The following is a 13227-nucleotide window of genomic DNA, read 5'->3' as shown; positions in this document are numbered from 1 at the left end:
ACGACAGACCGGGAGGTGACAATTCACTTTCCTTTTTCTTTTTAATTTTCCAAATTGAACAAACATGTTTCACCAAATAAGCCAAAATAAAAGAAACCCGATACTAATCCCGTATGCAACCATAATACCCCCAGTTTAGACCCACAAAAATGGCTCATTACACTCCAAACCACATGAACTAAAGGCCCAACACATATCCAACCCAACCCTAGACTTATTCATAATAAAACAAGCCTAGTTTGGTGAAGAATCTTCATCGGTAGAGTTTCAAAATTGATGTAAACAAAAACAATATCGACCTCAGTGGGAAGCACAAGGACGGGAGAAATAAAAGTAAAGAAAACTAGAAGATGTAGATTGAATTTCACACTCCAAAACAGAACAAAACATCTTGCAGTAGGATAATGATAGAACAAACACCAAAGAAACACGAATAGAAAATAAATAGATTCACGCAAGCCACATATATTTGACGTGGTTTAGTCACTGATGTGATGTGCTGATGTGCTACGTCCACAGGGGAAGGTGAAGATGATTCACTACATGATGGAAGAACAATTACAATGGAGATCTCTCAAGAACACCCAAACTCGGGGCAAGAACTCTCACCCAAAAACCCTAACTCGAAAATCTCCAACAATCTCACTTACTTGAACAAGAGAATCAAACAAATATATACTCCTTCAAGTTAGGTCGATCCATCAAGTCACATCCAGTCAGGTCGTACTGTACAAACCCCACCACCCCATACCAGATCAGCAATGGGCTCTGGGATAGGCCCTCTACTACCATCACAGACCTCCGAAAAAAAAAACTCATTCAAGTCGCCACCAAGCAATGTCGAAGCGGGTCAATCTTCGAAACGAGCCAAGAATTTGACACACGTAACTGATAACAACAAACTATACATATTGATCATCCCTGATACCTCCAAATCTTCAAGCGACTACTAGCTGATGAAGAAAAGCAACGAAGTATCCCACAAAAAGTAAGCCCAAATGCCAACTTCTCTTCAATTTCTAGAGAATAAACTAATACGGAATTCATATTAGAAAAGTAGAAAGTAATAGATGAAGGAAGAAGAGAAGGATAACAAATAAGAAGCTCTAATTACGAAAGGTGGTGCACAAGAGCACTAATGTAGAGCAACAACCACAATTGTAATGGTGCCAAGGCAAGCAACAGCAGTGATAGATGCCTTGTCACCTAGGTGACGATTGAAATCCATCAGGTGGAGGACAAGAACATCAGGTTTTGCTTTAGGACAGCTTGATACATAAGGCCACTGACTGCCTTGGACCTCAAGGGGCACCTTGTCGCCTAGGCTCACCGTAGAAATGCCTTGACTACTGTGGCAATAATTCAGCTTCACATTAAGAAAGTACCCAAATACATACCTTTCATCCTTTGTCAGCCCCCACCTTTCATCCTTTGTCAGCCCCCTTGACAGTATATTGCTAAAAATGCTCTGAAGAAACAACTTCTTAACAATTCCCAAACACAGGTGAATTCTTTGAACAAAATATAATATACCTAGATAGTTGTCAAGGCGACGCCTAGGTGTGTAGATGCCTTGGTCGCCTTGTTGGTTTCACCTTTCGTCTAGGGCCCCCTCCAATGCCTTAACTATATCTATAACACCTTGGCTGTCTCAACTTACTAAAATCCCAAACACTAAGACCACTTACTAATGTTTCAAACTACTCTCTAATATTGTGACCAGTACTCCAATTTACCACCGCAACTCTAATGGTTGCTCCCAAATTTAGAAAATAGTAAAATAAAAATACCTAAAACCTATACTTCCTAAAAGAGAAATCTAAAAACAAACACCCTCTTAGTAAATTAACTATAATTTCCAAAAACAGATTAGAATTGCAAGATCTTGGTCTCATTGGAAAAAAAAAAAAGAACAACTTTTCAAATTGCACACAAAACACCCTAAATTTTGACTCCCAAAACTAGATCCAGGAATAACAATAGAGATACCTTTTGAAGCTTGAGATGCTCCAAGATCATGTAAGCTATCAAATTTCCCGGCTTCCCCTATTAGCCTCTTTAGAAAGACCCCTGAGCTTCTCTAGTTGGTCTTTTTTTCCCCTTAAATATATTGGGAACCCATGAGATTAGATTGCATAAGTGTGCAAAGCATCAATGATAATACAAGCATACGGCAAATGGAATTGGAACTGATCACTTCCATTGAGATCCAACTATTATCAATAGATACAGTTCAATGAAAATTAATCACACAGAAAGGGAACTGTTCTCCATAATATTTACGAAGTCTTCGAAATTCCCCTAACCATCATTCTAGGGCAATACTCTGAATTAAAAAGAATGCCAAGATGCAGCAATTCCAACAAAAACGTAAGGAATTACTCCTAAAGCACATCCATGTATGGTGCCAAGGCTCTAGACTAGAAGACAGACTTTTATCTGGATATGAGCACAAATTATGTATCCACCACGTTCTTGCAAACAACAAGAAGTCATCGTACAAAACCAAATATAACCATCTTTATTGGCAACATGTGTATCAACTCCACATCAATATAATTCAAGGAATTCATCCAATGGAGAACTGACTTCTTCAACCGATCAAACACCTACTCAAGCTAACACTTGAAATTTGAAATTAAAACAATATCAGTGTCCCGGCACCAAATTATCCGCCAATACCTTCCCTCAGGTATGTGCCCAAAGCAAGAAGGAACAACTAAACTTGTTTGGGCTCTATTCCAAAGCATAAACTTATGTATTATCTGCTAGAACCAAAATTTGTAAGACATTAAGGACATCTACAGCATGGTGAACCCATCATATGGATTGCTCATTGATTGCTAACAACAATTAAGTAAAAACTTCAATAACATAAATAATTTGCAGAAAGCTCGTCCAACTAAGACAGGCTGATGTAGATAAGTCACTTGGGCTTATTTTATTGCAAATAAGCCTTGGGTTGTGTTATGTATGTGTTGGGCCTTTGATCCCATGGGCTTTCTTTGAAGTGGGCCACTTTAATAGGCCTAAAATATGGGTAGAGGGTAGGAAAACGGGATTTTATTCATTACTTTAATTAGTTGCTATTTAATTCAATAAAGGCCTATTAGGCCATTAGTTGGTTGTAAAGTCCTATATGGACTATTAGTTAGTTAATCATACTCCATGTTGGAGTCATAAAGTCAAGTCCTAGTCCTATTTTGAATTCCTAGTTGTAGTAGGAGTGTCTAGTCTTATTGGGAAACTAACTCCTAGTTGTAGTAGGAGTGTCTAGTCCTATTAGGAAACTAACTCCTAATTGTAGTAGAAGTGTCTAGTCCTATTGGGAAACTAGCTCCCAGTTGTAGTAGGAGTGTCTAATCCTATTGGGAAACTAGCTCCTAGCATTAGAATGATTATAAACTTCCCCTCTATAAATAGAGAGGCATATGTCCCATTACTGGGGAAATTTGAATGAAATAAAGTTTGCATTTATGAAATAAAGTTTGTAACTAAATGCTTAGAGCAGCTGAGATAGCTGTGGGTGAGAAGCCCAGGCTGAGATAACCACTTCCTTTATTCTCTTTCACCCTTCTCAACCCCCCATCCGTTTTATTCTTCTTTTTTTATTTTATTTTATTTGTTGTAACATTCAAAAGGTATAATTCAGATTCTGATAAAAGTCTGTAGAAATCAGAATCGATCAGCAATCCTAGTGGGAATAGAGAGAGATAGATCTCCTCTCTTTCTCTCTTCTGTACTCTGTTCAGCCAAGTCTTCAATCAGGGTATTCCAAGCCTTATAAGGGTCCCACGATCCTTACCTAATCACTGTTGGAAGCATTCAGCTGTTGTTCTTGAAGCTTCTTCTCAATTTTCTCTCCTAGGTCAGAAAATCAAGAAAGCTTGTAACTTCACAACCAGCCGTCAGAATCCTCTCAACTTCGAGAGTTTTTGTACCCTCCATAGGGACCTGGCCGCACCTTTCTCTCTCCAGCTCTATAGAAGGTTTTTCTCTCTCCTATCGAGTTGGGTTTTGGGCTAATTTTGCTCCTATATGGGTATTGTATCCTTAAGGGTTTATTTTGATAGAGATAAGCCACCTTAGGCTATCATCTCCCCATGTGAACAGTTAAAGATTCAGTTATAGTCCACGTGGTCAGTTAGAGTCACTTAGAGTCTATTATTCTAATGTCATTCCTTTATAAGAAATGTATAAATATGTATTTTGCAATCTGTAAGAAATGAGAAGAAATGAGAAGATATTTTGTTTCTTCATGGTATCAGTAGCCTTTCCGCTCTAACGAGCTTCCTTTTCTTCTTTCGTTTCTTGATCTGTTTCTTTTTTTTCATTTCTTGAGTTCTTCGCTGAAGTTTTCATGGCGTCGCCGTCGGTCACTGATACGTCCTCTGAAACTACTCCGTCATCGGCTCTAATTGCTTCGAATGTTTCTCCACAATTTTCGCTAAAGCTCACATCTACCAACTATATGTTGTGGCGAGCTCAATTCATTCCTCTTCTGAGAGGATACAATCTTCTCGGCTATGTTGATGGTTCATTTCCAAGACCATCGCCGACCGATCCAAACGCCATTATTTGGGATAGACAAGATCAACTCATACTGAGTTGGATCATCTCATCATTATCGGAAACAGCAATCTCTCATGTTGTCAGTTCAACTACAGCTTGTGCAGCTTGGATGACGCTCGCTAATGTCTTTGCGCCATCATCGTGCCATCATCGTGCACATGCATTCTTGATCTGAAAGATCGTCTTTCTCGTGTTCAGAAGAATACTGACTCAGTCACAGACTATCTTTTATCAATTCGTTCCATTGCAGATACTCTTGCTGCAATTGATCAACCGATTGCCGATGAAGATCTTGTCTTTGCGACTCTTCGCGGTCTCGGAGTTGATTATCGAGACTTTGCAACTTCTGTTCGTCTTCGTCATGAGCCAATATCCTTTGTTGAGCTTAGCGGATTACTCATAAGTCATGAGAGTTTTCTACGCTCCATTTCACCGGATGGTTCACTGCACATATCAACTGCAAATGTTGCCTCTGCAAGTTCTATGAATCAACGAGGTTACAGATCTGCTGGAACTCGATCTCGATCTAGATTCCGTGGTCATGGCTTTCACAATCGAGGGGTCAATCTCGATCCAATGGCTATCAGTTCCAACAACAACAGTTTCAAGGCCCTATGCCTCATCAATCCTACAGATCCAACAGTTCTCCTCAATATTCTGGTTCGCCTCGTCCATATCAGGCTTTTGGATCATCATATCATGGCAACAACAACTCCACAGTGGCTGAATGCCCACCCTCACCTTCATTCATGAGCCAGACACGAGATTGCTGCCAAATCTGCAACACCAATGGACACACTGCCTCTACCTGTCCGCAACGCTTCAATCATGCCTTTCTCAGTACCCCTACCCCTTATGCATATTCATTTAGATCACCATGTTCTTCCTTTTCTTCTTGGTTGCTTGACTCCGGATCTAACAACCATCTTACCGCAGATCTTAGCAACCTTGCTATTAGCCAACCATATTCTGGTCCTGAACAAATTATTGTAGGGAATGGACAAGGTTTGCCAATTACACATACTAGTTTTTCTCAATTTAATTCTTCTTCCAATACCTTTGATGCTTCCAACATTCTTTGTGCTCCCTCTGTGCATCGTAATCTTTTATCCGTGCATCGTTTTGCATTGGAAAATAACATCTACTTTAAATTTCATGCTCATTATTTTCTCATAAAGGATCGACAGGGGAGGACCTTATACAGAGGCCTGAGTGAAAATGGGTTGTATCCTCTACCGATGTCTCTCTCATCTTCCACATCCTCGGTTGCATTAACAAGCACTCATGCTCCAACCACTCACTGGCATCACCGGCTAGGACATCCATCATCCAGAGTAGTGGCTACAGTTCTTCATCAATCTGGTTTTTCTGTTTCAAATAAATCGAATAAATCCAATGTTCTTTGTGATGCTTGTCAGCGCTCAAAGAGCCATCGGCTCCCATTTTAGCCTTCTTTTTCTGTTAGAACTATTCCGTTAGAGCTTATACATTGTGATTTGTGGGGTGTTGCCCCTAAAGTTTCTCATGACAAATTTCGTTATTATGTGTTGTTTGTTGATGATTTTAGTAGATACACATGGTTTTACCCAATTGCTCTCAAATCTAATGTTCTCTCTATTTTCATGACATTTAAAACTCACGTTGAAAATTATTTTGGTTGTAAAATCAAGTCTTTACAATCTGATGGGGGTGGTGAATTTCAAAAGTTAGATCATTTGCTTCGCATACATGGTGTTTCCCATAGGCTTTCATGTCCTCATACTCAAGCGCAGAATGGCGCTACTGAGAGAAAACACCGACATGTTGTAGAAATTGGCCTTGCATTACTGTTTCATGCCCATTTACCAGCCAAGTTTTGGACATATGCATTCCTTACTGCAGTATATCTTATTAATAGAATGCCAACATCAGCCCTTGGTCACATTAGTCCTCTTGAACGTCTATTTCAGACTTCGCCTGATTATGCTTTTCTTCGTTCATTCGGTTGCTTATGTTACCCTTGGCTCCGGCCATATTCTCGTCACAAACTAGAACCCCGCTCCCACCCTTGCATTTTTCTCGGTTATTCTCTCACACATAAGGGTTATAAGTGTTTCGACTCCACTAGCAACAAGTTGTATATCTCTCGTCATGTGACCTTTGATGAACACACATTTTCATTTTCTACTCTCACCTTACCACCTCATTCTTCTCATTTTTTTTTATGTGTCTCCCTGGTTTCATAATGCTCCACCAGTAATCCTACCATGTTCACCCACTCCTTTCATTTCTACCTTTGGGCCTTCACTTTCTACATCAGTACCTGAATCTTCTCCTATTGAGCCGACACATTCTCTATCTGATCCTTCCCATTCTGGGCCGACAACCTCACCTGCAGGCCTGCCCATTTCATCTCATGGCCTATCTTTACCTCTAAATTCCACTTCCTTAGACAATAGGTTGCTTCCCTCACATCCTTCCTCTAATGGGCTCTCCTTAATTCAGCCCATTTGTCATCCATGTCCACCTACAAATGATTTACCAGATCCATCATTAGCACCACATGCTACACCAACTGACCCGTCTTCTTTACCTGCTTCCTCTGTTTTCGAACCGTATATTGTCTCTAATGATGCACCTGACTCCCTCACTTCCGTTCATCCAATGGTGACACGTTCTAAGACGGGCAGTCTTCGTCCACAAGTACGCCTCAACCTAATGGCTTCCAAGCATCCAATTGTTGATGATGACGAACCGACTTGCTACTCTCAAGCAATGCATTCGGCTCCCTGGCGCTTGGCTATGCAGGAAGAATTTAAGGCCTTGTTACATAATGGAACTTGGTCTTTGGTGCCCTTCTCCTGTTCGATGAATGTGGTTGGATGTAAATGGGTTTTCCGCCTTAAACGAAAATCTAATGGCACAATAGAGCGTCACAAGGCACGCCTTGTTGCGAAAGGATATCATCAACGGCCCGGTCTAGATTTCCAAGAGACATTTAGTCCTGTCATCAAACCTGCCACAGTTCGAGTCGTCCTATCTCTTGTTGTCTCCAATCAGTGGCCACTGCAGCAACTGGATGTTCAAAATGCATTTTTACATGGAACTCTCCAAGAAACCGTTTACATGATACAGCCACTGGGTTTTATTAACCCATCTAAACCGGACTATGTGTGCCACTTACACAAGTCCATATATGGACTTAAGCAAGCACCACGAGCCTGGTACACTCGTCTCAGTACTTTTCTTGTTTCTCATGGCTTCCGCTCTTCTCGAACTGATACATTTTTATTTGTCTACCGAAAAAATGGGGTGGTTCTATATTTTCTTGTATATGTTGATGACCTTATAGTTACTGGCAACTCAACAATAACCATTTCAACCCTTATATCGGCTATGTCATTGGAATTTGCTATTAAGGATTTAGGATCCTTGAACTACTTTCTCGGTATTGAGGTCGTGCGTTCATCTTCTGGCCTCTTTCTCAATCAACGGAAGTATGCTTTGGACTTGCTTCGTAGTACTGGTATGGATGGTGTGAAGCCTATAACAACTCCAATGTCTACTTGTACCTCTCTTACTTCCACTAGTGGCTCTGCCCTGTCTGATAGTAGGGACTATCGTCGTGTTGTCGGCTCCCTTCAATACTTAACAGTAACTCGGCCGGACTTAAGCTTTGTTGTTAACAGAGTGGCTCAATATATGCATCGCCCAACCGATGTCCATTGGTCCGCTGTAAAGAGGATCTTACGCTATGTTAAACGTTCCCTTGGGGATGGTCTTTGGTTTCGCAACTCTTCTACCGTCTCTCTTACTGCCTATTCAGATGCTGATTGGGCGGGTTGTTGTGATGGTCGCCGCTCCACCACCGGATATAGTGTTTTTCTTGGTTCTCACTTGGTATCCTGGTGCTCACGTAAACAAAAGACGGTATCTCGATCATCCACCGAAGCTGAGTATCGGGTTGTTGCTGCCGTTGCTACTGAGCTTGTTTGGTTACGTTCCTTGCTCACTGAGCTCAGGGTTTACCTTGTTACGCCACCGGTAATCTAGTGCGACAATATCGGTGCTACTTATTTGACAGCAAATCCTATTTTCCATTCTCGCACCAAACATATTGAAATAGACTTCCACTTTGTGCGAGAGATGGTTGCGTCTCATCAACTTTCTGTTCGCTATGTTTCTACGGTAGATCAAATTGCTGATGTCTTGACTAAGAGTCTTTTCCGTGCTCGATTTCATTCTCTACGCGGCAAACTCACCGTTGGCTCACCCCCGATTTGTTTGAGGGGGCCTGATAGAGATAAGCCACCTTAGGCTATCATCTCCCCGTGTGAACAGTTAAAGATTCAATTATAGTCCACGTGGTCAGTTAGAGTCACTTAGAGTCTATTATTCTAATGTCATTCCTTTATAAGAAATGTATAAATATGTATTCTGCAATCTGTAAGAAATTAGAAGAAGAAATGATAAGATATTTTGTTTCTTCATATTTGATGGTATTATTTCTTTGTTTCTTACTCCTATTTGTATTGTTTGGGGTTATAAACTGCTGAGTTAGTTCCCTGTAATCTACTCCTGCATTACAGGAATCTACCGGTGTGAATCATTCAACAGTTGAAATATATAAAAATAAGCACTTCATAATGACAATCTATACAAAACGGAAATTGGAGAAACAGAGATAAGAGAACATAGGGAGATACCTGCCCTCTCGATCCTTGTCTCGTAACTCCCTTTCCCTTAACTCCCTCTCTTTGCTCTTTTCTCTGTCTACCTCACGTTCAGCATCCTTATCACGCTCACTGCGGTGCCTCTCGGAGCGGCTCCTGCTGCGGCGTGAACGCTCCCGTTCTTTCTCCCTGTCCCGTTCACTTTCCCGGTCACGCTCTCTAATCTTTTCACGGTCTCTCTCCCGCTCTCTATCTCTGTCACGATCCCTATCCTTCCCGTTCCTTTCTTCCCTCTCCCTGTCCCGGTCCTTGTCCTTGTCCTTGTCCCTTTCTCTATCTCTATCTCTATCTCTATCTCTATCTCTATCTCTATCTCTATCTCGGTGTTCCCTATGGTGCCGGTCCCTCTCGCTCCTCTCACCATCTCTGTGACGAGAGGAACCCCTCTCTCTGTGCCGATCTTGATCACGAGAGTCATCTCCCGATCGTGCTCGCTTGGAGCGGTTATCTAAATCATCCTCGTTATCATCAGTCCTATGCTTGGAGCTCCTGCTACGGTCCTTTTCTCCCGATTTAACAGTCCTGTCTCCACCATTCGCAATCTTCTCCTCTTTCGGCGCTTCTGGATTCTCAACTGTTTTCTCTAAGTAATCATACTCGTCGAAATCCATTAAATAATCTCCAGACAACAAGGCCGTAAACGACCTTGCCAAGAACCCAGTCACACTCAAAACTCTGCAACCGACAGGATATTCATCAGAGACAATCAAGTTAGAACCAATAAATGCAACGGAAAAATAGAAACGAACATGATAATTAAGCTTTTCGAGTCTAATATAGATCAAAAAAGTAATCAAAAGTTAAAACCCTAGAGAAATATGAAGGATATTGACAGAGAAAGTGAGCTGAAAAGAAAACCCTAGCGACAAGTAAACAAAACTGGGTTGCAGCAAATGCTGAGTTTACCTCTACAGGAGCAGCACGAATAAGGGAAGCTCAGAGCTCGACGGCTATGGCCAACAAGTGAGGAAAAACGGTTTTGGATACGCTCAGTTCTATCCCTCTTCAGTCTCTTAGGGCAAATGTGTGTATATCTACGAGTATCGACTTTCGAACTCTTAACATAAGAGACCGCCTTTGGTGGGAACTTGTTTTGGGCTGGGGGCGGCTGAGTGGGCACTTGGGCCGGTTTACTGCAAACCATTTCAGGTTAACCCGGAAACTCGACCGCACTCTTTTTTTTTTTTTTTTCTATTTTTTCGATTTTTTTTTTATCATTAAATAGATAAAAAGTGAATTATATCAATGTACGATCTAAAGTTGTAAAGCTGATATCGTTTTGCCATTATTGTATATGTTATACTACACGTATGTGACACCTAATAATATGGTAAATATCGAATCATAGAATACTAAAGGGTTTGAAAGAGTGAAGGTATACAAATTTTAGTCTCACATCATTTAGGAATAAATTATTAGGCTAGTTAATAACCTCTATCCTCTAACCTCCTTAACATGGCATAACGTGTTTTAAAGCCTCAAGGCTCATGGTCCAAATAGGACAATATTGTGCCAAGATAGGGATTAAAGAGGGTGATTCTCAATGCATTTAACGAAGGCATGAGAGTCAAAACCTCATCCTGACTTCATTGAGAGATTTTGAATTGCTACTAGTTCAGGTGGTTAGTATCCTGCCAATAAAGCGCAGGTGTCCTAAGAGGTAGGGAAGGTGAGGGGATGCTCTTGTTGGTGTAAGAGGTATTGTATTTTTAAGTGTAATTTGGGATCAGAATCAAGAAATTTATCATAATCATCCCATTAAATCCTAATATCAGATCGCTGCATTAATAAACAGGTCGGTATTGGGATCTGATTTTAGTACCAACTAATAAATGGGATGGAACGGTTCTAAGATGGGACTGTCAATGAGACCAGTATCGAAATACTTATTAGGTACTAGATGGAACCAGAGCCACTAAAAGCATTTCAACAGATATATTTTTGTTCTTTTGTTCAAGATTTATGCCTATAGTTTGATGTGTTTTAGTGTATTCTATTACAAAAGTTTCAATTTATGGTCCAAGTATCAAGAATACCCACCAACCTACCTGATATTACCTTCTGACCCCTGAACCAAATCACTTATTTGGATACCAATATGCCCGTTATTGAACCATCGGGCCCATTAAGTCAGATATTTCAAACACTACCTCTAAGCCTAATACCCAACCCCATTTCACCACAACCTCTCTCATAACCGTGTGAGACCATCGTCCATTCTCGACTTCCCCCTCAACCTATACTAAGATCAATCCCTATAGCCAAAAGGTCCACCCACCAGTTCAAAGTCTAGAAGAACCAAACTTTCAAGCCTAAAAGCAAGAGACGAAATCACATTGTGACCTCTCGAAAAGCCTCCTCATAAGCAGTGACTCCTAATGTTCTTACTAAGCATTTTTTATCATCTTTCCCCTTGGTGGCTAGGGGGAAATCAGCCCCACCCGGAGCCATGAAAATTATAAGCTGGAATTGTCAGGGCTTGGGGAGACCCCTGACAATCCGTGCTCTATTTTGTCTCTCCCGTTCTGCCAGGCCAGATTTTATCTTTCTCATGGAGACAAAGGCTCGAGAGGAAAAGATTACTAAACTAACTCATAAATTAAAGCTTCACCAATCTTATTGTGTCGCTTCTTAAGGAGCATCAGGGGGATTAGCCCTGTTTTGGGATTCAAGGTATCAAGTACAAATTATATATTCTGATAAGCATATGATAGATGCATATGTCTCTAGTTCGCACTCTGCTCCTTTTTTTCTCACAGGAGTTTATGACAACCCAATTCGAGCTAATAGGCAATGTGTTTGGGATAAAATCTCTTCCTTCGGAATTAATCAACACGATAAGTGGCTCTGTTTTGGGGACATTAACTCTTATGTTTCTTGGCAAGAGAAGGTGAGAGGGAATTGCAAAGGAGCCAGAGATGTATCGGCATTTAGAGATTTGATCAGCAAATGCCACCTTATGGACCTCGAAGCTTACGGTCCCAAATTCACATGGAGTAATCATTGAACTAGTCTTGCTAATATACGAATCCGTCTTGATAGAACTCTATCGAATCTCGCTTGGAGAACTTCATATGGAGAAGCAGTTGTATTTGTCAAAGCAGCAATTGGGTCTAATCATAACCCCATAATTGTGGTTACTGATGGAGTAATGAGCTTCGAACAACGCCCTTTTCGCTTCGAAGCAATGTGGCTCCGCGACCCACGGTGTATAAATATTGCAGCCAAAGCTTGGGACATTCAAGGATTTGGATCAACATGTCAAGTTTTCCAACAGAAGATATGAAACTGTAAGCCCATTTTTCAGATGTGGGATAGAGAAACATTTGGGGTGGTTTAGCATAAAATTCAAAATGTTTTGCGTGAATTGGAAGAGCTTCAGAGTCAACAGATATCAAACATATCTCAAACTATGGAGAGAGAGCTGATGGCCTTACTTGAGGAGGAATTAGCTCGCCAATAAGTTCTTTGGCACCAAAAGTCTCGCATTAGCTGGCTGAATTCTGGTGATAAGAACTCAGCTTTTTTTCATGCTACCACAGTGCAACAGCGACATACCAATAAGATTATTAAATTACGGCTTGCCTCTAGTGAATGGAGTTCATTTCAAAATGAAGTTTTCTCTGAAATCTTGCAACATTATCAGCATACTTTCCAATATGAATCCCCAAGTGATGAGGCCATCAGAGAAGTTTTATGTCATGTGAATCCAGTGGTGGAAGATGATTCTAATTCCATGTTATGTGTTGTCCCTTCAGATGATGAAATTAAGAAAGTTATCTATGCAATGGGTCCTTTGAAATCACCAGGACCGGATGGGCTCCCTCCAGTATTTTACCAAAAATTTTGGAAGATCACCAAGCAAGACCTTTTATCTTTCTTCAGGGATTTCTTTATGGCTGGTACCTTACCCCTCAATATGGGAGATACTCTAATGTGCTTA

General features: G+C 40.9%; 1 protein-coding gene across 1 annotated transcript in view; it reads right to left on the bottom strand.

Annotated features, from left to right (window-relative positions):
• The window catches only part of LOC122084500 (RNA-binding protein 39-like), a 29875-nt gene extending 19547 nt beyond the window's left edge, over nt 1–10328 (bottom strand). Inside the window, exons 1-2 of the mRNA XM_042652786.1 lie at nt 10191–10328; nt 9258–9959 (exon numbers count right to left, since the gene is read on the bottom strand). Coding sequence (XP_042508720.1) covers nt 9258–9895 — 638 coding nt within the window. The 5' untranslated portion in view covers nt 9896–9959; nt 10191–10328. The remainder of the gene's footprint in view (nt 1–9257; nt 9960–10190) is intronic.
• Between the last annotated feature and the right edge of the window lie 2899 nt (nt 10329–13227).

This window comes from Macadamia integrifolia, chromosome 7, assembly GCF_013358625.1.
Source record: "Macadamia integrifolia cultivar HAES 741 chromosome 7, SCU_Mint_v3, whole genome shotgun sequence".
In the NCBI taxonomy this organism is placed as follows: domain Eukaryota; kingdom Viridiplantae; phylum Streptophyta; class Magnoliopsida; order Proteales; family Proteaceae; genus Macadamia; species Macadamia integrifolia.
The sequence above is the reverse complement of the archived record's forward strand: the minus strand, read 5'-3'. Positions and strand labels throughout refer to the sequence as shown.